The sequence below is a fragment of the Megalobrama amblycephala genome, linkage group LG21 (assembly GCF_018812025.1).
Source record: "Megalobrama amblycephala isolate DHTTF-2021 linkage group LG21, ASM1881202v1, whole genome shotgun sequence".
Classification (NCBI taxonomy): Eukaryota; Metazoa; Chordata; class Actinopteri; order Cypriniformes; family Xenocyprididae; genus Megalobrama; species Megalobrama amblycephala.
In genome coordinates this window covers 26,844,008-26,867,026 of record NC_063064.1, presented here as the reverse complement: position 1 = coordinate 26,867,026, position 23,019 = coordinate 26,844,008, and the positions used below count along the sequence as shown (strand labels likewise).

At 37.8% G+C, this 23,019-nt stretch overlaps 1 protein-coding gene across 2 annotated transcripts in view; it reads right to left on the bottom strand.

Annotated features, from left to right (window-relative positions):
- Positions 1-23,019, bottom strand: part of LOC125256272 (testis-expressed protein 264 homolog) — a 68,297-nt gene that overhangs the window by 38,159 nt on the left and 7,119 nt on the right. For both annotated transcript variants that reach the window (XM_048172113.1, XM_048172112.1), the window contains exon 2: positions 14,275-14,496. In XM_048172113.1, the coding sequence (XP_048028070.1) occupies positions 14,275-14,496 (222 nt within the window). The remainder of the gene's footprint in view (positions 1-14,274; positions 14,497-23,019) is intronic.

Below are 23,019 nucleotides of genomic sequence, written 5' to 3'. Positions count from 1 at the left end.
TTTGAGGTTTGAATTCATGACAACCTACCAATCATGCAGGAAACCGCAAATGACATTGCATGAAACAATGTCTTTTTTGTTTTTCAAATGTTGTCATCTTATAATTGTAATTTCCAGTGTTTTCAAAATCAAACCAAAAATTATAATTTACTCATTCTTGTGAAGTACACTTCACTTTAAAAAAAAAAAAAAAAAAAGAAAAAAAGTTACTTATTACAGAAATTATAATATACTATATTTAAAAGGATATTTAAATTTTAATTGCAATTGAACTTTAAATTCATTTAAGTACATCTTGATATGTAATTTCATAATTACTTCTAATTACTCTTTTGAAATATGGTTAAAGTGTACTACAGACAATCATTTATGGTAAACTAAAACATACTTTAAAGGTCCCGTTTTTCATGGTTTTTTGAAGCTTTGATTGTGTTTATAGTGTGCAATATAACATGTGTTCATGTTTCACGTGTATAAAAATGTAAAAGTATTTTTCACATAATTTACTTATCTCTATACCGCTGTTTCCACTGTCATAAAAACGGGCTGATGACTTCCTTGTTCTATGAAGTCCCTCCTTCAGAAATACGTAACGAGTTCTGATTGTGCCAGCGGTTCCTGTGTTGTGATTCGACAGCAGCTTAGCGAACCTTGCCCGGAAAAGTCACGCCTCTTACCATAACGTGGAGATGAATGCGCTCAGTGTTATTGTAAACATGTCTTTAATTTTACCCTATCAATTTGAGCCGGAATCAGACCCGGTGATTGGACTGCGGGATGAAAATAACAGCGTTTCGACGACATGGCGACAAATATACTCTACAAACGCAACTCTTGTGTATTCCTGTGGGCGGAGGTTAGTCAAAAAACTGTTTTAGTGACGTCATTAAAGAAGGAAGTAGAGGGATGTAGTCCAAACTGGCCGTTCGATGTAGGCGACTTCTGTTAAATAAAATATCTCGCTTGGCATTGAACTTTGAGCTTTAAAATTTTACAGATTTTATTTATACTCTAACAACAACATTACACACTAACTAAAGTTTGAAACATGGGATCATGAAGAACGGGACCTTTAATGTAATTTCTTTTGAAACTTGTATGTTGTTTATTTAAATATATTTGTAATTTGTAATGAAGGAGTTGCAATGTAATACATTTAAAATATATTAACTTTAATAAAATGTAATATCGAATAGCACACTACAAAGGGTGAGTAAATTATGAATTTTCGGCTGGTAGGGACTATAACGAGCTTCTTCCCGGGTTGGTGATCACAAACCCCAAAATTTACATAAACCCCGCCCCCGGAAACCCGCAATAAAGGGGGTGAGGCCATGTTGGGCTGCTTTAGACAAGAGCAAGAGTTGTTGTAGTAGAGTGTTGTTGCCATGCCATCATTTTACACCGGACTGCTTCACAAACGAGGGTCAATTCAACACTGATTTTGCACAAAAGATTAACATGACGGCACATGCTAGTCGATGAGCTGAATCAACTCCACAGCAACTACATAAATTTATCCACTAAACAATCAGAAACGTCCAGATGCATTCTAAAATTTGTACGTTTTAGAACGAGTCTCTCCATCCGGCTGAACACTGTTACTGACAAACTTCATTTTGGCTGCGTGAGATTCTCCAGCTCTGTTATTGTTGAGCAACCGAAGCATGAGCTGTTAATGCTCCGCCCTCTTCTGGAAAGAGGGCTGGGAGCAGCAGCTCATTTGCATGAAAAGGGACACACAGAAAAACTTGAAAAGCTATAATAAATGATCTGTGGGGTATTTTGAGCTGAAACTTCACAGAAACATTCTGGGGACACCAGAGACTTATATTACATCTTGTAAAAGGGGCATTATAGGTCCCCTTTAATTGAAGTATTCTGACAGTTCAGGAGTTCTGATAGCCTTATAAGATTTGAGGTAAGTATATAACCACTTAACAGTTCAGATGTAATTTTGGCTCATGTTGCAACAGTTGTTCTAGTTAGTCCAATGTCACCTGTGCACTGGATTTCTCAAATAGTGCCACAGATTCTCAAATTGGGTTGTCTGTCAGCCACCATTCGTCCAGTGTAAATAATGAACTTCCACCCAAGCGTCAGTTTATCTAGGTTATCTTGCAAAAATTTCCTGTATATTTCACCATTTGTTTTTTCTTCTGTTTTAACAAGATACCCAAGTCCCAGATAACGAAAAGCCACCCCACAGCATGATGCTAACTCCACCATATTTCACAGTAAGTAGTGTTTTCTGAGGTGTTACATTTGCACCACACTCATTTTTTGGAAGAATTTTGGCTGGTCTGACAAAAATTTTCCCACATTGCAAATTGCAACTGGGTCACTATTATGCTACGTGGCATTTCTTGATCTTTTAAATTTTAACACTGTGCCTAGTGGAACATCTAATAATAATAATTTATGCATTTGTTTTAATTTATTTCTGTTCTTTAGTCTTGATTTTCACAGTTTGCAACTTGAATAATGACGCCTTAATTAGGAGGGTTCAGTCTAGAATATGTGCTTGTTACTTTAAAGATTCCCATTATAATAGGGAGTATAACTGGAACGAGCCAATTTAATAGCAAGTGTGTCCTCATTATGGCTTCTGCAACACTAAGACAAAACAAAACAACATAGTTCAGTGATTTTTTTCTCACTAAGAACATTTTGAACATAAACAATGACATATTAAAATAATTAATTATGATTTTCAGTGCTTATGACTAAAACTATTCCAGAAAACAAAACATCAAGTAGAATGACTGAATTATACCAAACAATGAACTTTTTGGAGGCGCTGCAGTGTAGAGATAATATTGTCAAAAAGTACAAAACAATCTTCAAAATTGGCTTTAACACCAAAGATTTTAGATTTGATCTGGATCAATGAGCTACCATTGTGTCTTGAGAAGAAATCAAAATGCAGGACTGAGGTTAGGAATGACCAAGTCGTAATGAGCATGTAGTGTTATCTTAGCACAGGTAACCTGAACCTCCTGGATCAATACAGACCAGCAGGAGAACAGGGAAGGAAGCAGGGTCTAAAAAAGATTCTGTTTCTTCTGTGTACTCACGTAAGAGAAAATGAAAGGCTAAGACTGACAAATATTGATCCCATTCATTCAATCATGATCTCCAGACACTTTCTGTCGTCTCTTGCCCTTCCTGCCTTTGATGAGGACTGCTGAGGTTCTGCGTGACATGCGTGAGTTATATGGGGCCATCACTGATGTGAGAGCTTGTTCTCTATGCTGTCAGGATGTATGATGGTTGTGATGATTCCCTGAAGTGTTAAACTCAGGTCAGTGTATCAGAAACGGTTGTTAATGGGTTGTCTGGGATCAAGTGACAATATAAGCTTGAATTGACATGAAACAAGTCACGCATGTGTAGTAAGACCGTGTGTGATGAGTTTCAGTATTTTGTTTTTTTCTGAAGATAATATATTTTGATAATTTACTCACCCCCATGATGTTTATGTCTTTTTTTCTTCAGTTGAAAAGAAATTAAGTTTTTTGAGGAAAACGTTCCAGGATTTTTCTTCATATAGTGGACTTCAATGGCTACCAATGGGTTGAAGGTCCAAATTGCGTTGGAAAGGTCACGATCAAGTGTTTACAAAGCAAATGTGCAAAGATTAAGTCAAACAAAAGTAAAACAACGATGCTGGACGATTTCTAAGTTGGAGGAGAAAATGAGATGGAGATGTCAATGTTTTTTTTTTTTTTTTTTTTTAAATGATTGATTGTTTAGGTAGATAAGATTGATTGCTAGATAAGACCCTTATTCCTTGGCTGGGATCATGTAGAACCCTTTGAAGCTATAAGGAGAAAAACCCTGGAATGTTTTCCTCAAAAACCTTCCAGAAATTTTAATTCTGAAGTGAACTAATTCTTTAATAGTGAGACCCTAAACTACAGGGAGTGCAGAATTATTAGGCAAGTTGATTTTCTGATCATATTTTTTTCCCAAGCACATTTTACCAATTCCAATCCACATCAATCTTAATAACTACTATTAATATTGTTTTTAATCATTTATAAGTGATATATAATTGTTCATGAAGGCTGGAAATTAAAAATGCCTTATATTCAGGTGTGCAGAATTATTAGGCAGGTTTTCTTTTACAGGCAAAATGAGCCAAAAAAGAGATTTAACTCAGACTGAAAAGTCAAAAATTATTAAATACTCATGAGAAGGACGCAATACTAATGCAATACTAGAAATTGCAAAGTTAAAGCATGACCAAGGGACAGCAAAATGCTCATTGGGTCAGCGGGGTCAGACAAAAACAGGTGGAAAAGAAAAGACACATGTTAACTGCAAAATAATTAAGAATTAAGTGTGAAACCATCAGGAACCCTTTAGTCTCCAGCGCCACCATTTTCCAGAACTGCAACCTACCTGGAGTCTCCAGAAGTGCAAGGTCTCAGGATCTCAGAGACTTAGGTTAGCTAAAGAATCCTAAAAAATGACCCGCACTTGATAAGAATCACAAGCTGAAGTGTTATAAAATACATGAAGACTGGGTTTTTATAGGCCTTATAAACAGACAGCTTGAGAGTGACTCCTGAAGGACCAGCACCACATCCTCTTGTACCACTGTTTGAAGAATTTATCTTCCAGAATCTGGTAGTAAGTTTTGGAAGATCATTTTTAGTCCATCTCTGCAAGACAGACATTTCAGGATAAGAGATGGACTAAAAGTGAACTCAAACACCTTACTGCCAGATTCTGGATAAATTCTTCAAACAGTGGTACAAGAGGATGTGGTGCTGGTCCTTCAGGAGTCACTCTCAAGCTGTCTGTCTATAAGGCCTATAAAAACCCAGTCTTCATGTATTTTATAACACTTCGGCTTGTGATTCTTATCAAGTGCGGGTCATTTATTAGGATTCTTTAGCTAACCTAAGTCTCTGAGATCCTAACACCTTGCACTTCTGGAGACTCCAGGTAGGTTGCAGTTCTGGAAAATGGTGGCGCTGGAGACTAAAGGGTTCCTGATGGTTTCACACTTAATTCTTCACCTTAATTCTTAATTATTTTGCAGTTAACGTGTCTTTTCTTTTCCACCTGTTTTTGTCTGACCCCGCTGACCCAATGAGCATTTTGCTGTCCCTTGGTCATGCTTTAACTTTGCAATTTCTAATATTGCATTAGTATTGCGTCCTTCTCATGAGTATTTAATAATTTTTGACTTTTCAGTCTGAGTTAAATCTCTTTTTTGGCTCATTTTGCCTGTAAAAGAAAACCTGCCTAATAATTCAGCACACCTAAATATAAGGCATTTTTCATTTCCAGCCTTCATGAACAATTATATATCACTTATAAATGATTAAAAACAATATTAATAGTAGTTATTAAGATTGATGTGGATTGGAATTGGTAAAATGTGCTTGGGAAAAAAATATGATCAGAAAATCAACTTGCCTAATAATTCTGCACTCCCTGTAAAGTGTTACCCATATTTACACATCAACAACAAAAAAACTTGGGTCCCTCAACGCAAAATCTATGGGATTTCTTTAAACTTGGCAAAAAATATACTACAAAAATTAATTTATCTACAAACCCGAGTACCCAGATCCTTCTTCTATGCAGCCATGATGTTGTAATTGATGCAGTGTGTGGTCTGGCATTGTCATGTTGGAAAACGCAAGGTCTTCCATGAAAGAGACGACGTCTGGATGGGAGCATATGTTGTTCTAGAACTTGGATATACCTTTCATCATTGATGGTGCCTTTCCAGATGTGTAAGCTGCCCATGCCACATGCACTCATGCAACCCCATACCATCAGAGATGCAGGCTTCTGAACTGAGCGCTGATGACAACTTGGGTTGTCCTTGTCCTCTTTAGTCCGGATGACATGGCATCCCATTTTTCCAAAAAAATTTTCAAATTTTGATTAATCTTACCACAGTCCACTTTGCCACAGTCCATTTTAAATGAGCCTTGGCCCAGAGAAAACTTCTGGATCATGTTTAGATATGGCTTCTTTTTTAACCTATAGAGTTTTAGCCGGCAACGGCGAATGGCACGGTGGATTGTGTTCACCGACAATGTTTTCTGGAAGTATTCCTGAGCCCATGTTGTGATTTCCATTACAGTAGCATTCCTGTATGTGATGCAGTGCCGTCTAAGGGCTCAAAGATCATGGGCATCCAGTATGGTTTTCCGGCCTTGACCCTTACGCATAGAGATTGTTCCAGATTCTCTGAATCTTTGGATGATATTATGCACTGTAGATGATGAGAACTTCAAACTCTTTGCAATTTTTCTCTGAGAAACTCCTTTCTGATATTGCTCCACTATTTTTCGCCGCAGCATTGGGGGAATTGGTGATCCTCTGCCCATCTTGACTTCTGAGAGACACTGCCACTCTGAGAGGCTCTTTTTATACCCAATCATGTTGCCAATTGACCTAATAAGTTGCAAATTGATCCTCCAGCTGTTCCTTATATGTACATTATATGTACTTTTCCGGCCTCTTATTGCTACCTGTCCCAACTTTTTTGGAATGTGTAGCTCTCATGAAATCCAAAATGAGCCAATATTTGGCATGACATTTCAAAATGTCTCACTTTTAACATTTGATATGTTATCTATATTCTATTGTGAATAAAATATAAGTTTATGAGATTTGTAAATTATTGCATTCCTTTTTTATTCACAATTTGTACAGTGTCCCAACTTTTTTGGAATTGGGTTTGTAATAAAAATAATTTTGTTAAATAAAATGAGCAAATGAGAACAGTAATAGTGAAGCTTGCCTTAGGAAGTAACCGTGACCAAAAAGCATGCACAATTCTGTTAAATCAAGGTTGAAGAATTATATTTTCTGGTCAAACACGCATGGGTAAGCGATACCATAATGTCACTTTACTGCATATTATAAACACAAAGAAAGCAGAACAAGGTTTCCACTTGAACGACCTCCTCTCCAGGAACGGGTCTGGTTGCCATAGGGATTCCCTTCTACTGTCCTAGTCAGAATTAGAAGCGTTTCTGTGCAATCTGCCCACGAACAAGAGAGGACCAACCTTCCGTCTCACATCACCAACTGCCTTCAAATTACTCATTCTGACTGTATGCAAAGTTCAATCATCTGCAGCCCACACAAGCTACGGACAGACGGCCTCTGCCATTTTTATTATTCATGACGAGAAATATTTGCCTTTTGTTGGTAAAGTAAAAAGAGAGGGCTGTTTAAAATGGAAATTCACTTCTAAAAGATATATTTAAGAGTGACTTTGAAAACGCCGCCTGTGAGGCATCAAGAGAGCAGAATGAATGTAGGCGCTAGAAAAAAACTCTGTGTTTGGCAGGCTTCTGTGTGTCGATTAGGGGCAGATATCGCAGGTCTCAAGTGATTTGATGCATATGCAATGTATGTTGATATACTGTAGGAATCGTGTTATGTAACGTAAACAAAGGCACGTTGGATGTGAATCTCATGTTTGATTCAGAAGAGTTGTGGCTGTCTGAGATGTTTGATGTGATTAAAAGAAAGTTTTTTTCCCTCAGTTGCAGCAACTGAACATGCTACAGGACAGCATATTGAAGCAAAGACTTTGATGGAAAAACAGAACATGCAACAAGCAGCTAGGGCATTCGTGTGATTGAATGATTTTTCTTTTTTTTATTTCAAAATCCTTAGCTACTAGCATGCTGCCAGAGTGCTATTCTTTAGCTAAGAACTTTAATCACTTTTCGTTAACGAGAACGAGTCTAGATTTCATTGGTACAAAAAAGCTGTCACCCAATCAGTACCTTTTCAAAGGTACTAATATGTACCATTTAGATACTATGTACACTTTAGGTAATAAAATGCACATTTAAGGTACTAATATGCATATTTTTAGGGATAAATAAGGTACAAAGGTGTACCTATTGAAAATTAACTGCCCCAGTGACAGATTCATAAGCATTTTTTTCTGAGATTTATTGGGCTGTGTTTTAGACAGTTTTGAGCATCTGGCCATAACGCTACATTTTTAAAGGGGGCCTATTATGCCCATTTTCACAAGATGTAATATAGTCTCTGGTGTCCCCAGAATGTGTCTGTGAAGTTTCAGCTCAAATACCCCACAGATCATTTATTATAGCTTTTCAAATTGGCTGCAAATGAGCTGCTGCTCCCAGCCCCCTTTCCAGAAGAGGGTGGAGCTTTAACAGCTCACATTTCAGTTGCTCAACAACAAAGCAGAAGAATCTCACGCAGCCAAAATGACGACTGTCAGTAACTGTGTTCAGCCTTATATTGTTCAAACTGAAATCGGACGGATGGAGAGTTACAAAAGTTACAACTTTTAGAATGAAACTGGATGTTTCTGAACGGTTAGTGGATAAATTTATGTAGTTGCTGTGGAGTTGATTCAACTCATCAACTAGCATGTGCCGTCATTTTAATCTTTTGTGCAAATCCAGCATTGAAGACTGATGTAATGATGCTGAAATTCAGCTGAAATTGCATCACAGGAATAAATTACTTTTTAAAACATGAAAATAGAAAACTAAAACTGCAATAATATTTCATAATACCACTGTATTTTTGATCAAATAAATGCAGCAGTTGTGAGCATAAAAGAATTCAAAAACATAAAAAAAAAAACTTACCAACCCCAAACGTTTGAATAGAAGCGAGTGCATGCTTTGCACATCCCTAATATAGAAATTATTTAACTCATCTGTAGCCCACCTTTCCACTTCTCAATTCTCATATTCTCAATTCTGAGACATCACGCACAAGCCAAATCCTCCATAATTCCACAGCTTGCTGCACTCATTCAAGACAAACAACACTGTAAGGAAGCTCACGTTAATAATTGACAACAGAGTATTCAGACGTAATAAATCTCAAATACAATCTCAGTTTTTCTTGAAAGTCTATGCATCAATGTATCGTCTTGCAACTACAAATTAAGTTCTTCACTTAACTGAACAACACAAGATTAGAGACCACAGACATCTACTGGAATAATGTGAAAGAGGTTTTAAACAATCTGAAGCTTGGTCTTAGCCCTTATTTACTCAAACACTGCCACTCCTATCAAATATAATGATGATCCCTAGTGGTTGATGTAATAGATGTCAGCATTAAAGGGCACCTATTATGCACCTTTTTACAAGATGTAATATTGGTCTTGGGTGTCCCCAGAATGTATTTGTGAAGTTTCAGCACAAAATACCCCACAGTTAATTTATTATAACCATTTGAAAATGTCATTTTTGGGGCCTGTTTTAAAAAGAGCTGTTTTGGTGTGTACCACCTTAAATATAAATGAGCTGCATATCCCCGCCCTGCCTTTGGATGAGGGCGTAACTTGCATACCTATGGCAATAAACAGTCGGTAGAAGCAGAATGGCTGAGAGTGAGAGACCCGCTGTTTTGTATGGCATTCAGCCGTACATGTTTGAACCGGAATCAGACCCAGATGATGAAGAGACTCCGGCAGAAGAAACATTATTGAGAATGGAGCAGGACGTCTCTGAATGGTTATTTGATACATTTATGTACTTATAGAGTTTTAATCGCGCCCCCTTTGCAATTATGGATGTGCAACACACACACACACACACACACTGTGATAACGTTCGCGCAATTTTTTGAAACTACAAACACAAATACTGTGATAATGTTTGCTAAGTAAACATACACAGTTTTTAATACAATATCTTTAAAAAACATATATATACGTGTGGATACACACTATACAAACAAGGTTTAAATTATATACACAGACATTCTACGACGACGACAACAACTTTAGACGCATTTGTTATTGAATTGGCTGACATCGACTGAAATGACTATTTGCTCAAAAAACATTAAATACACTTACTTCTTCTGGAGGTGACGTTGGATCACGAACAGTAGGCAACGATCCACACTTGAGGATTAACTTTGTAGCAAGACCTGCTTTGAATTGACCCTCGTTCTCAAAACAGTCAGTCAAAAAATGATTCGCGCAAACATAAACGTATTTTGGAATTTTGAGTGGCGCCTTTCTTTCGTAAATAAAATCCATCCACTGCGTTTTCAGTGGCTCTGATGTCGGAAGTAAGTGAAAACTACTATGTTCATTATTACATCCCACAACAGAACACTTATGTTTCTTAGGAGACATTACCGGCTGTCGTTGAAACAATGGAGGATGGTTGACAGATCACCGAGGGCGGGGTCTATGCCAAAACCAGATTGTCAATCAAACCACGTGGGTGGGGCTTAGCGCAATTCTACGTCACAGTGAGAGCAATCTTAGAACAGGGCGTTCTGAGACAGTGCTTATGAATTATTGAGATTGTAAAAAAACCACTGGGTGGATTTTTCTCATTCTAGGGTGGTTTTGCTCACACACTGCCAACACACATTTATGGTCAAACACCATGTAAAAGTGAATTTTGCATAATAGGTGCCCTTTAAACTACAATTGGTCTACATAGATGTACTTCAGACTTTCTTAAGCCTAGAGCAGTTGATGATATCAAGACTTCTATAAGGGACAGAAAGTAATCATGCATGAAAAAGGCAAGTGGAAGGACACAAACAGTAGGCGATAAGTTCTCTAGCAGCTGAGCAGACCGATCTCGAGGCTGGAGGAGGCAGGAGCATGAGCCTGTTGGCTGCGTTCACACTGAGGCTGCATCAGGGCAGATGGTGGGGAGAGTTGAGGAGGCTCATATACACACACACACACACGCAGAAATGCTGCCAAAAATATGGAAAAAATGTGATGGCTTTCAAAATTGTCACTAAAAACACTTAGAACACCTTGACAACACCCTAGCAACGAGCCATTGACCAGGCAAGCACCACACACATTTTCTTAAAAAATGTAAAAATCTAGGTTAGTTAAAAAAATCTAGGGTTATATTAAATTAAATTTATATTATATTTAACTGTATTAAATAAAGGGTTAGTTCACCCAAAAATTTAAATTCTGTCATTAATAACTTAACCTCATGTCGTTCCACACCTGTAAGACCTTCGTTCATCTTCAGAACACAAATTAAGGTATTTTTGATAAAATCTGATGGCTCAGTGAGGCCTCCATTGCCAGCAAGATAATTTACACTTTCAGATACCCAGAAAGCTACTAAAGACTTATTTGCAACATCGCTTCATGAAGCTTCGAAGCTTTACGAATCTTTTGTTTCGAATCAGTGGTTCGGAGCTTGTATCAAACTGCCAAAGTCACATTATTTTAGTAAACGAGGCTTTGTAACGCCATACGTGTTTTGAAATTTCAATGGTTCACCACTTGGCTTTGGCAGTTTGATATGCGCTCCGAACCACTGATTCGAAATAAAAGATTCGTAAAGTTTTCGAAGCTTCATGAAGCAGTGTTTAGAAATCGCCCATTACTAGATATTGTTGAATAAAGTCGTTATTTAGTTTTTTTTGTGCACAAAAAGTATTCTCGTCGCTTCATAACATTAAGGTTAAACCACTGTAGTCACATGAACTGTTTTAAATATGTTTTTAGTAGCTTTCTGGGCATTGAAAGTGTTAATTGTTTCGCTGGCAATGAAGGCCTCACTGAGCCATCGGACTTTATCAAAAATATCTTAATTTGTATGATGAAGATGAATGAAGGTCTTACAGGTGTGGAATGACATGAGGGTAAGTTATTAATGACAGAATTTTAATTTTTGGGTGAACTAACCCTTTAAACTACACTGTAAAAAATGACCGTGATTTTAACAGTAAAAGACTGTAAAAATGCTGCAGTGAAAAAGTGTCAATTGGTTTACAGAAAGTTTCCGTACTATATACGGTGAATAACTGTAATAGATCTAACAGTACATTTAATGTAATTTTACGGTAAAATACCGTTAAATTCACAGTTTTTGGAAGTGAAAAATAACAATTCATTGTAAAATTTACAGTGAAAAAACGTAAATTGACATTCCCACAATTCCCTGCGTGACACTTGATATACATTTGATATATTTTCGTTGAAATAACTCTGTTTCTTCTTAGTTTTTCTCATTTTTTTCTAATCAGTTATGTACATTAGGGTTTTATGTTACATCTAATGTTGTTAAATTAATGTTTATTGCATTTTTAAAATTTCATGCATGTTACCATGATGGTGTTTAGTGTGTGTGTGAATGACACTGTGTGCACCTTTTATATGTTAGTGTTGTCCTTGTGCTTGTGATGAACTTTGATTCATCATGTGACTCTTATCACCACTGTGCTTGGTGACTGTCAGTGTATTATAAAGGTACAAAAACAGATATTAGTACTTCATTAGGTTAGTAAATTAACATTATATCAGTTAATGAAATACGTTATTTTATCGTAAATTTAACAGATTTTTTTTTTTACGTTGCTACTAGCCTGGGTGCCAGCCCGAACCCCGCCCACAACATTTTTTGGACGGGAAGTTCGGTCTGGACTCGATCCATTGTGGAGTAATTATGCTCGGCTCCCAGAAGGCCGAGCCAATCAAATTGCCAGGGCGGGCTTTAATCGATGATGGACAGGCTATCTGCGGTTACGTAACCACCCACGTCATCAAAGAGCGCTTGGTTGAATTGGTTTTCACCAACGATGACTGCAGCTGGAGAAGTAAGATGTTTAGATTCCGCTATCACGTCTGTAATAAAAGAAATCGACAGCGCATTAATTTTAAAAGACGAACAAAGAACCGCAATCAAGGCATTTGTCGATGGGAAAGATGTGTTTGCCGTCCTTCCAACGGGATTCGGCAAAAGTTTAAGTACAAGTTCAATATACGTCACTTACTGCGTTGCTCTGATTGGTTGTAGGTCTATCCAATTGAGTGCAGAGTTTTTTTTTTTTTTTACTGGTTCGGTTAAGACACGCCCCATAATTCAAGTGCAATGGAGCAGTATCAGACTCACATTCTGCCTAGAATATGAGTATGACGAAGTCAGGCTACGTTGCTACTGTATTTTTTACCGTAAAGTTCTGGCAACCACAGCTGCCGGTTTTTTACCGTAAGTTTTACTGGGATTTTTTTTACAGTGTAGACTTTTTAAACTAACCTAGATTTTTACATTTTTGAAGAAAATGTGTGTGGTGCTTGCCTGGTCACTGGCTCGTTGCTAGGGTGTTGTCAAGAGTGAGTAATTAATGACAGAATTTTCATTTTTGGGTGAACTAACCCTTTAAAAAGTCTAGTTTAATTACAGTAGAATCGAAGAAGGAGGGCTAAAATTACGTTCGTTTGGAGTTAGTTTCGGTAGTTCGAAACAGCTTGCCAAAGCCAAATTTCCAGAAAAGTTTGCCAACCACCATTGGTCCGTGGCGATTACGTAATAGGTAGGTGTGCTCTGAAGCTCCACCTTCCTTGACGTGGAAATCTTCTCTGGTTCATTTGTTCTGTTCAGTTCGTTGAGGTAAGAGTGAGTAAAAAAGACAGAGATGCTTTATATGTCATTCTAATTGAAAGCGTCTAATTGAAAGCATGTACAGTTAACACTGTAAAGCTGCTTGCTTTAAAGCAATCTCTTGTATAAAGTGCTATATAAATAAGTGTGACGTGACTTTACTCGATTGAAGAGCTGGTGCAAACATATGCACATCGCTTTGATCAGATGCTTTCTTAAGTGCTGTTTTCTCACCGCTGTCATTTTTGTTGTGTTTATTTTGTTGAGAGGAAAGTGTGCAGCACATACATATTTATCTAAATGGCACTCTCAGCAACGTGGCTGGAGTTGGGATGTTCGCTAACAGTAATTTTTGCTGCAAAGGCAGTTCAAACTTCTTTTTACCCCTAAGCGAAGAACGAAAAAGAACTTCGTCGTGAGTATATCGGGGCCTCAAACCATGGCTCCAAAAAAAAGAGTGTGCATCTTTACTCTGAAACAGCTTTCCCTTCAACACCAAATTTTTCTGTCCTTATGCACCATCTCACCACTTACATCTTTCCCAATTCACAGTCCTGCTACTCTCATTTGTTGCTTTCTTTGGCCTCCGTCCCCTGCACTTCTCTCTCTTTGTCCTTAATTGCTATGATTAAGTCTACTGCTTAATAATTACTGTCTCCATCCCTCTAGAAAGAGGCCAAAAACACTGACAAACTAAGCGTTCATTCCCTCACAACCTCTATGTGCCCATACACCAATCATGTTAAAGGAAACAGAAGAACACTGTCAGACTATCACACTATAAATTAAACACACCTAAATTAGCCAATAGCAAAGTTCCTGCACAAACACAGCATTCAAGAGAAGTTGTAAAGCTTTGAATTTTAGAGAACAGGCATTTGGTGAATGATGAAGAAGAGGATGTTACCTTGATGTAGTAGTTCAGCTGAGGATAGACCCTCTGCACCCCCAGGAAAACAGAGAGAGGAGTTCGGTGAGGGAAGGAGGCTGTGACGACATGTGTAACCTCTGGGAAAGAGAAAACCCGAAAGCCCTGCTTCTCATACAGCTGCTGCTGGTCCTCATTGGGTCCGTCCTCACCTTCACTCAAAATACTGCCTACAGCATAGCGGCACTTCTGTGCTGGAACCTACAACACACATAAACACACATTTCGTAAAGTAGAACCAGTGCAAATCTTGGAATTACTCTGAAAAATGCTTGTTGAGAAAGGTTATTTCATCAATGAAGACAATAATGAAAAGAAAACACACCATGACAATAATTAAACATACTGAAGAAAATATGACAAGAATAAAGCACTGATAAAAATAATGCATAAACAATATTTTAGAAAAAGAAAATATTTCAAATAATCTAGTCATAGTATGCATGAAATTGATCAAAAGTGACAGTAAACACAAAGATTTCAGAAAAAAATGTATCAAAAATATCAACTGTTTTCAACTGATAATTAGAAGGAATGTTTCTGCATCACCAAAACAGCATGTTAGAATGATTTCTGAAGAATCATGTGACACTGAAGATTGGAGAAATGATACTGAAAATTCAGCTTTGCCATCTCAAAAATAAATATATTCAAATAGAAAACATTTATTTTAAATTGTAATAATATTTCACAACATTACTGTTTTACTGTATTTTTGATCAAATAAATGCAGTCTCGGTAAGCTAACATTAAAGGGGACCTATAATGCCCCTTTTACAAGATGTAACATAAGTCGCTGATGTCCCCAGAATGTGTCTGAAGTTTCAGCTCAAAATACCCCACAGATCATTTATTATAGCTTGTCAAATTTGCCCCTATTTGGGTGTGAGCAAAAACACACCGTTTTTGTGTGTGTCCCTTTAAATGCAAATGAGCTGCTCCTCCCGGCCCCCTTTCCAGAAGAGGGCGGAGCTTTAACAGCTCGGCCTTCGGTTACCTCAACAATAACAAAGCTGGAGAATCTCACACAGCCAAAATGAGGATTGTCAGTAACAGTGTTCAGCCTTACATTGTTCAAACCGGATGGAGAAACTCAGGAGGAAGTTACAACTTTTAGAATGCATCTGGAAGTTTCTGAATTTGATCCTTGTTTGTGAAGCAGTCCGGTGTAAAATGACGGCATGGCAACAACACTCTACTACAACAACTCTTCCTCTTCTCTAAAGCAGCCCAACATGGCCTCACCCCCTTTATTGCGTGTTCCCGGGGGCTGGGTTTATGTAAATTTTAGGGTTAGTGATGTCACCAACCCGGGAAGAAGCTTGTTGTAGTCCCTAGCAGCCATTTGTTGTAGTCCTTAAACAGAGAATTCTATCTGATTGTATTGAACTCTGAGCGTTGTATCTTTGCAGATGTTGTTTATGCTCAAACAGCAACATTACACACTAACTAAAGTTAAAAAGTGACATCATAATCAACCACCCCTTTAACAATAAAGCAGGCTTATATCAAAGACAATTAACACTTCTCTAGCCAACCTTCCTAAACCGATCCCCAAACAGCATATCCACAACAACTTTCCCAACCCCATTAAAACCCATCAGCTGCCTGCAGTAATCAGCAAAAAGAGCTGTACACCTCTTACAACTCTTATCTTATGCAACAAATAAGCAGGAAGAACTCCCTCACTCTTGCTTGCGCAGTTGTGTTCAAAGACAACGGGGAGCGTCCATGATTTGGTGAGTCACAGAGGAAAAGCTAGCTTAATGAGAATAAACAAAGCCAAGCTGAAAAAAGCATATCAATACAGGATTAGATGGAGTTGTATGAGCAGGTGGCACTGTCTGAAAAAAACAAAACAACATAGCTGTAGTTTGATAAGACGGTGCACAGTTGCCACGTATTTGGCAGCTCCGAGACCAGTGTGGACAGATGCCCAACAGTCACTTTGCATGCACGCCTCTTGCTTTTACCATCCGAAGGCACATACGCTCGCAAATGAGGGCATCGGGGAAATTTGAGATGGATTGCACGACCCAGTCTCGGCTTGGGGTTCAAGACCCTCGAGGATTCGGTGGGAAGAGGGCTAGGTCGCTGAAGACAGACTGTGACAGATGAAGGTCTGTTTAGAAAAGAGGCTGCAACAGTTCCCATAACATCCATCCTTTAAATTGGAAGAAAAGTGTTCATTCATCTCGTAGTCTTCCGGGTCACTTTTGGCCTCCTGCCGAGCCTTCCAGGTATAAATTGCACTGCCAGTCGGATAAAACATTAGTCAGAAAAGCAGATAACCAGATGAGGTAAACTGGTTTCAGTTTTCTTTCATGTGTGCCATCGTGTGTTTATATCACGGTTCAAATCAATTCTGATCCTTCTACAGCATAACATAATTCTTCAAGTAGTCTACTCACAGCTGGAGCGTTCTGCAGCCCAGGTCTGCGGGAGGTCTCGTCTCCTGGTGCGCCCCAGCAGGTGTTATTCCCGGGAAGTGTGTTTTAACAGACTGGCCTGTCACTAAGCCTCCATTTGCTCAGAGGTTTTGACAGAAATTGTGACTAAGTCTCTCCCAACATGGCATTAGATTATAAATAAATGAGATCGCAACAACAAAAGCTCTGAATTGCCAGAGACCATGTTCTGTCAACAGTTTTGACAACAGGGGCATCTTTAGGACTTCAACAGCAGATTTTTTACATGATGTCAAATATTACAGGGCAGCAGCAACAACGATTTATTAGTGATTAGATTTCAGTAGTGGTGTGTAACACAGTCACTTCTACTAGTGACTTGCGCCAATTGAATTTTATATATAATATATGCATTTTTCAATTGTAGTATTTTTTCCCCTCACTTTATTTAAATTTTCCATATTAACAAAATATAACATACAATTATAAAACATACATATACTTATATAACCTCCATATATGTCTTTTGTTAATAAAAGGGAGGGGGAAAAAACATTAAAGGTGCCCAAGAATGCTTTTTCACAAGATATAATATAAGTCTAAGGTGTCCCCTGAATGTGTCTGTGAAGTTTCAGCTCAAAATACCCCATAGATTTTTTCAAATAAATTTTTTTAACTGCCTATTTTGGGGCATCATTAACTATGCACTGATTTTTTCAGCGCGCTGCCCCTTTAACTCGCGTGCTCCCTGCCACACGAGCTCTCGATTATATTACAGCACATTTACAAAGTTCACAAAGCTAATATAACCCTCAAATGGATCTTTACAAGATGTTCGTCATGCATGCTGTATGCATGCTTCGAATTATGTGAGTAAAGTATTTATTTTGATGTTTATATTTGATTCTCTATGAGTTTGAGGCTGTGCTCCGTGGCTAACGGCTAATGCTACACTGTTGGAGAGATTTATAAAGAATGAAGTTGTGTTTATGAATTATACAGACTGCAAGTGTTTAAAAATGAAAATTTCTGTCTCCGTGAATACAGTAAGAAACGATGGTAACTTTAACCTCATTTAACAGTACATTAGCAAAATGTTAACGAAACATTTAGAAAGACAATTTACAAATATCACTAAAAATATCATGCTATCATGGATCATGTCAGTTATTATTGCTCCATCTGCCATTTTCGCTGTTGTTCTTGCTTGCTTACCTAGTCTGATTCACCTGTGCAGATCCAGACGTTACTGGCTGCCCTTGTCTAATGCCTTTCATAATGTTGGGAACATGGGCTGGCATATGGAAATATTGGGGCGTACACCCTGACTGTTACGTAACAGTCGGTGTTATGTTGAGATCCGCGTGTTTTCCGGAAGTCTTTTAAACAAATGAGATTTACATAAGAAAGAGAAAGCAATGGAGTTTGAAACTCAATGTATGTCTTTTCCATGTACTGAACTCTTGTTATTCAACTATGCCGAGATAAATTCAAATTTTGAATCTAGGGCACCTAGAGCAACAATCACACATGCAAAAAAAAAAAAAAAACCTATCTACAATAATAATAATAATAATATAATAAAACAACATGATAGTAAGAAACAAATAGTAAAAAAAAAAAGTAAATAAATAATTCTTTTCAAAATAAAATCACAGGTACAAAAAAAAAAAAAAACTAAACATACAAAGCACATATGCTAGGAAATATCCTAAGCACATATCCTACATATCCTAGGAAAGGTCCCCAAATTCTATTGGAATGATCAGAGGATCCCTTCATTGTGTGTCTGATTTTTTCTAGTTTAATAAAATGGAAAATATCTGAATGAGTAGAAGGTCTAGGCGATTTACAGTTTAATAAAATTAAACGTCTTGCCAGCAGTGTGACAAAGGCTGCAAAGTCAGACTTATATTTGGGCATATCAAGAGAAGAGGAAAGAGTACTAAATAAAGCAGTGAAAGCCAATTGTAGCATTTTAAAAAGGCATCTGAAATAAACTAAGCGCAATGTAGTATTGTCAAAAATATAAATTTTTTCGATGCATATCTATACTGAAATGTGAAACGCTTCCAATACTCATTTTTTGCATAATATAGATACACGATACCAGCTGGGCTTTCTCGCTCTCATCTCTCCTATAGCGAGTTGACACACAGACCCGCCTCCCCTCACTCACTCTTTTCATTTGCTTTTGGATGAATATTGTTGGTGTTACAGGGCTTGAATTTCGGCTTGGGATTGCACATATTGTGCATAATTGTACTCATTCCTGCGGATTTTGTGCTCACGCCGAAAGTGCGCGCACATAAAGTCACCTCTCAGTACTAAATTGAGTTCTTTTTTGCTGTTTTTGGCGCTTAAACAGTCAAATACACACAAAATAATGTAAAAACGGCAGTCTTGGCAAGTATTCATGTAAACACAGTAGTTATAGTTAGATTGTTTACTGCTTTGTTTTTTTTTTTTTGTAGTTATTTAACTATAGCAGATAATGAATCAGAAGTCTCGCACATTTAAAGAAAATACTTACTTCAACATTGCAAAATACGGTGGATACATCACAATTATCAGGTAGTTGGAATGAATATGGATCAAAAAATAAATTATTTAGATTAAAAATCTATATTTTACGATCCAATCAATTCCTAATGGCCCTACATAATTTTTTTTAAATAACATCATTATTACTTTAAGTTTGTAGGCAAAATTGTGATGGCTTGTGCAGTCAAACCAGCAATTTTATAACTTTTATTCTAAGCCTTTACTGAGCCCTAACCACTACATCACACCACGCCTAACAATAAACTACCAATCAAAATACCAGTAAGTCATACTACAAAAAAGATATGTTCCTGCTGACAATTGGAAAAGCTCATACAGACTCTGAAAATTGAGTTTAGAGGAGTTGCAATGTGGGTAAAGGAGGGATGGTTAACCGTAGGGTGGCATGTTTAGTCTCGACTGAGGTAAATGTCTGCAAAGAAAGCTTGTAGACATTGAAATACGGCGAGAAAAAAAATAATTCAAGACACTGAACTGACAGAAAGAAAGAAGTACTGATGAGCATATGTAACTGTCAGCATAGCGGTTCTGTTTTACTTTTGTCGTTTTACTTGTCAAGCAGCAGTCAAATCCATTTCAGGCAAATTTGCGAAATGTCACTGAGGTTACGGTGTTGCAGCAGTCCTCTGGGAAATCGACTCCAAAATACCTTGGAAGGCAGACTCATTTATTCATCACTTCAGACGCACTTTAAAAAGCTCTCGCATCTTCCCTTCCCCCTCGCTGTCACTGCCGCTATCCGCATCTTCACAGTGGACTGCCTTTTCATGTTCCTGCCATCCTCAGACAGCCAGGACGCTGTGAAAATACTAATAGTTTTGATGGCGAAAGCCAGTTGGAATTCTGTTCCTAGACGTCTGTTGACAACAGGATGCTTAAGATCCTTCCTGAAATGGCAGTTTGTTGACATTATCTTTTCTGTCACTAGTCAGTTTTCATCAGGAGTGATGGATCATGAAGATGGTCACAATAAGCTATCAAGCTCATCAAATAATTCACAGTTGTCGAGAACAGAAAACACGCAGTTAGGGACCGAGTTAAAGGCATCTCAGCCTCTTTCTGTTATAAGCAAGAACATAAAATTTGCTTTCAATCTAAATTCTTTAAAAGTTAACTTCCTGGTGTCACAGGACACAATTATTTCTACGCATGAAAATAATGTACTTCAAATACAGAATACAGTATGGCACACTGTCAGAAAAACCTTTTACCTTGCAATTGGAGATGTACCCTCAAAGATACACCTTTGTACTTTAGTAAAGGATACAAATTAGTACCTAATGGTACCCTTGAAAGAATAGTTCACATTCTGTAATCGTTCATGTCATTCTAAAACCTGTATGACATTCTTTCTTCAGTGGAACAAAAAAAAAGGATAATTTGAAAAATGTTGTTTTCAACCCCAATGACCTTCAAAATATCTTTTCTGTGTGTGTTCCACAGAAGGAAAGTCATACCGGTTGTGTTATTTTAGTATTATTTATATGCTATTAGAGTATTTAATTAGATATATTTTTCAGTTTTATTGTGCTTATGTCATGTATTTGATTACTTTTTTCCTTTTTTATATAGCTTTAATTTATTTTATTTCAGATAGTGAACTATCCTTAAAATTTAAGATAAGATGCACCCTTAAGTGGTACGTAAGGTAAAAAAAGACTCCTAAATGTACAATTTTTGGACATTTTCTCTGACAGTGCAGTATTGGAATATGCTGACGTCATAAAATGTTGTCTTGATATTACAGACCCCTTTCTCGCATAGTTAGTACATTCACATGACAGAACCATCACAAATCCCTCCTCTTGTGCTATGGAATGTCCACTACTGGCACCAAAAAGCATGCACATACTTCAGAAATCTAGCAGACAAACTACTGAAATTACAATTCTGCCAACAGTCACCATCACCTATTCTAATAGAAGCCTTTGCTTTAAATATCTGCTGCGCCTATTTTTTCGTTTTGACTGACTCAAAAATCTGACATAGAGAACAGAGAAAGAGCAAACCCTAAAACTCTCCGTCACTTAGGGACTGGAATGCCTTTCATGGCCCTTTCACAGAATCCGGCATGTTTCCCCAGCTCTTCTTATCCATGGCAACCATCTTCAGACCCATGGGCTTCCACTTCCACCGCATTGTTTGGCCTGATGAGAGGAAGTTCCCAAAAGCTTGAGGGCTTGCAGACTACAGTAGCAGTCAGTGAATCAGAAATCGAGAGACCAGGGTGGTCACGCCAATCCTTGTGGTAAAATCGTTAATCCTAGAGGAGTCCATTGTTTTCCAATCCTGTTCCTGCCTCTCTCTCTACTTTCTATCAGCAGCCTTTGGGAGCTTCTGACCCCCAGGTTTAGCACCCCAGGCTCCTCTCTTAACGAGTTGAGATCATTATGCCAATTAGCTGAACTGGATCAGGAATTGGCCATGGCTGTATGCATGGAGCTTTGGACAGTTGCTAATTGGGGACTTGGGGGAAGAAAAAAAAATCTGTTGGTGACAATAAGGCTTTGAAAGTAAGGCCGAGCCGTCACTCAAGAGTCCTACTCCATTCCAGTAGGACTTTCTGGTGGGAGGTTGAGTGCACATTAACGCTATGAAAACGGATTTGACCGGTTGAGGAGGAGGTGGGCAGGAAGTGTGAGAAATGTGATGATGCAAGTTCTGCATCAAGAAGGTCTTGTGCACAAACAGGAAAACCAAGAGGCATTCTTTGCCAAACAAGCCAAGAAATAATTCCAGCAACACCATCAACCTACACAAGCTGAGCATCTTCTCGAACAGGATGGTGGGTTTCTGCTCTGCCTCTGCTGCAGAAACAATGGTTATTTACTAAACCTCCATTTGCAACAGATAAATGCATATATAAATAGATAAATATATATACTCACTGTTGCAAACTTTGTGAAAAGTGATTTAACCCAGAGGGCAACTGGAGCCACTGAAGGTCAGATGAAAAGTCACAGAAGCTGTGGTATGAGCTCATTTATATTCCCTAAAAGTGTAAGGGCACTAAGGTCAAGTGGGGTAGGTATAGGGCAACAACTCTGACAGATTTTACCTTTTCTGCTTTCCTCTTTATGACATTCTGAGAAAAAGGTCTGTGCTCGGGTTCATGCAATAATAACCTTGGTGCATTTCTCTAAATTCAAACCATACACCCTAGACCACTTCGATCGGTTACGTCTGCTCCCCTTCATCCACATTCTCTGTTTATTGTACTGAACTGAAGGCAAACAACATCAGAATTTAGCTCCTCCAGGACTTAACTATGTGAATAAACTCACACAGACTATATAATAGACACATAAGCTAAACTTATCTCTTATAAACTGTTCTGACTTGTATTCAGCATTGAAACACCACTATATTTACAACTTCTGAGGTGATTTTTTCTTGGTAAAAGAAAGAATTTTGATTAGCACGTTCGTTCCCAAGAAATTAAAAAGAATGGCAAACTTTTAAGCTTGAACTGGAACTTTCAAGCTTTAAAAAGGAGCAATGCCAGAACAATGAAAAATTCATTATTTTGAGTCAGATCTTGACAATGAATATTCTGTCATGAATTACTCACCCTCATGTCGCTCCAAACCTGTAAGGCTTTCGTTCATCTTCGGAAGACAAATAAAAATCTTTTTGTTGAAATCTGAGAGCTTTCTGACCCTCCATAGACAGCAATGCAACTGACACTTTGACGTTTCAAAAAGTTCATAAAGAGATTGTAAAACTAATCCATATGAATTGAGCGGTTTAG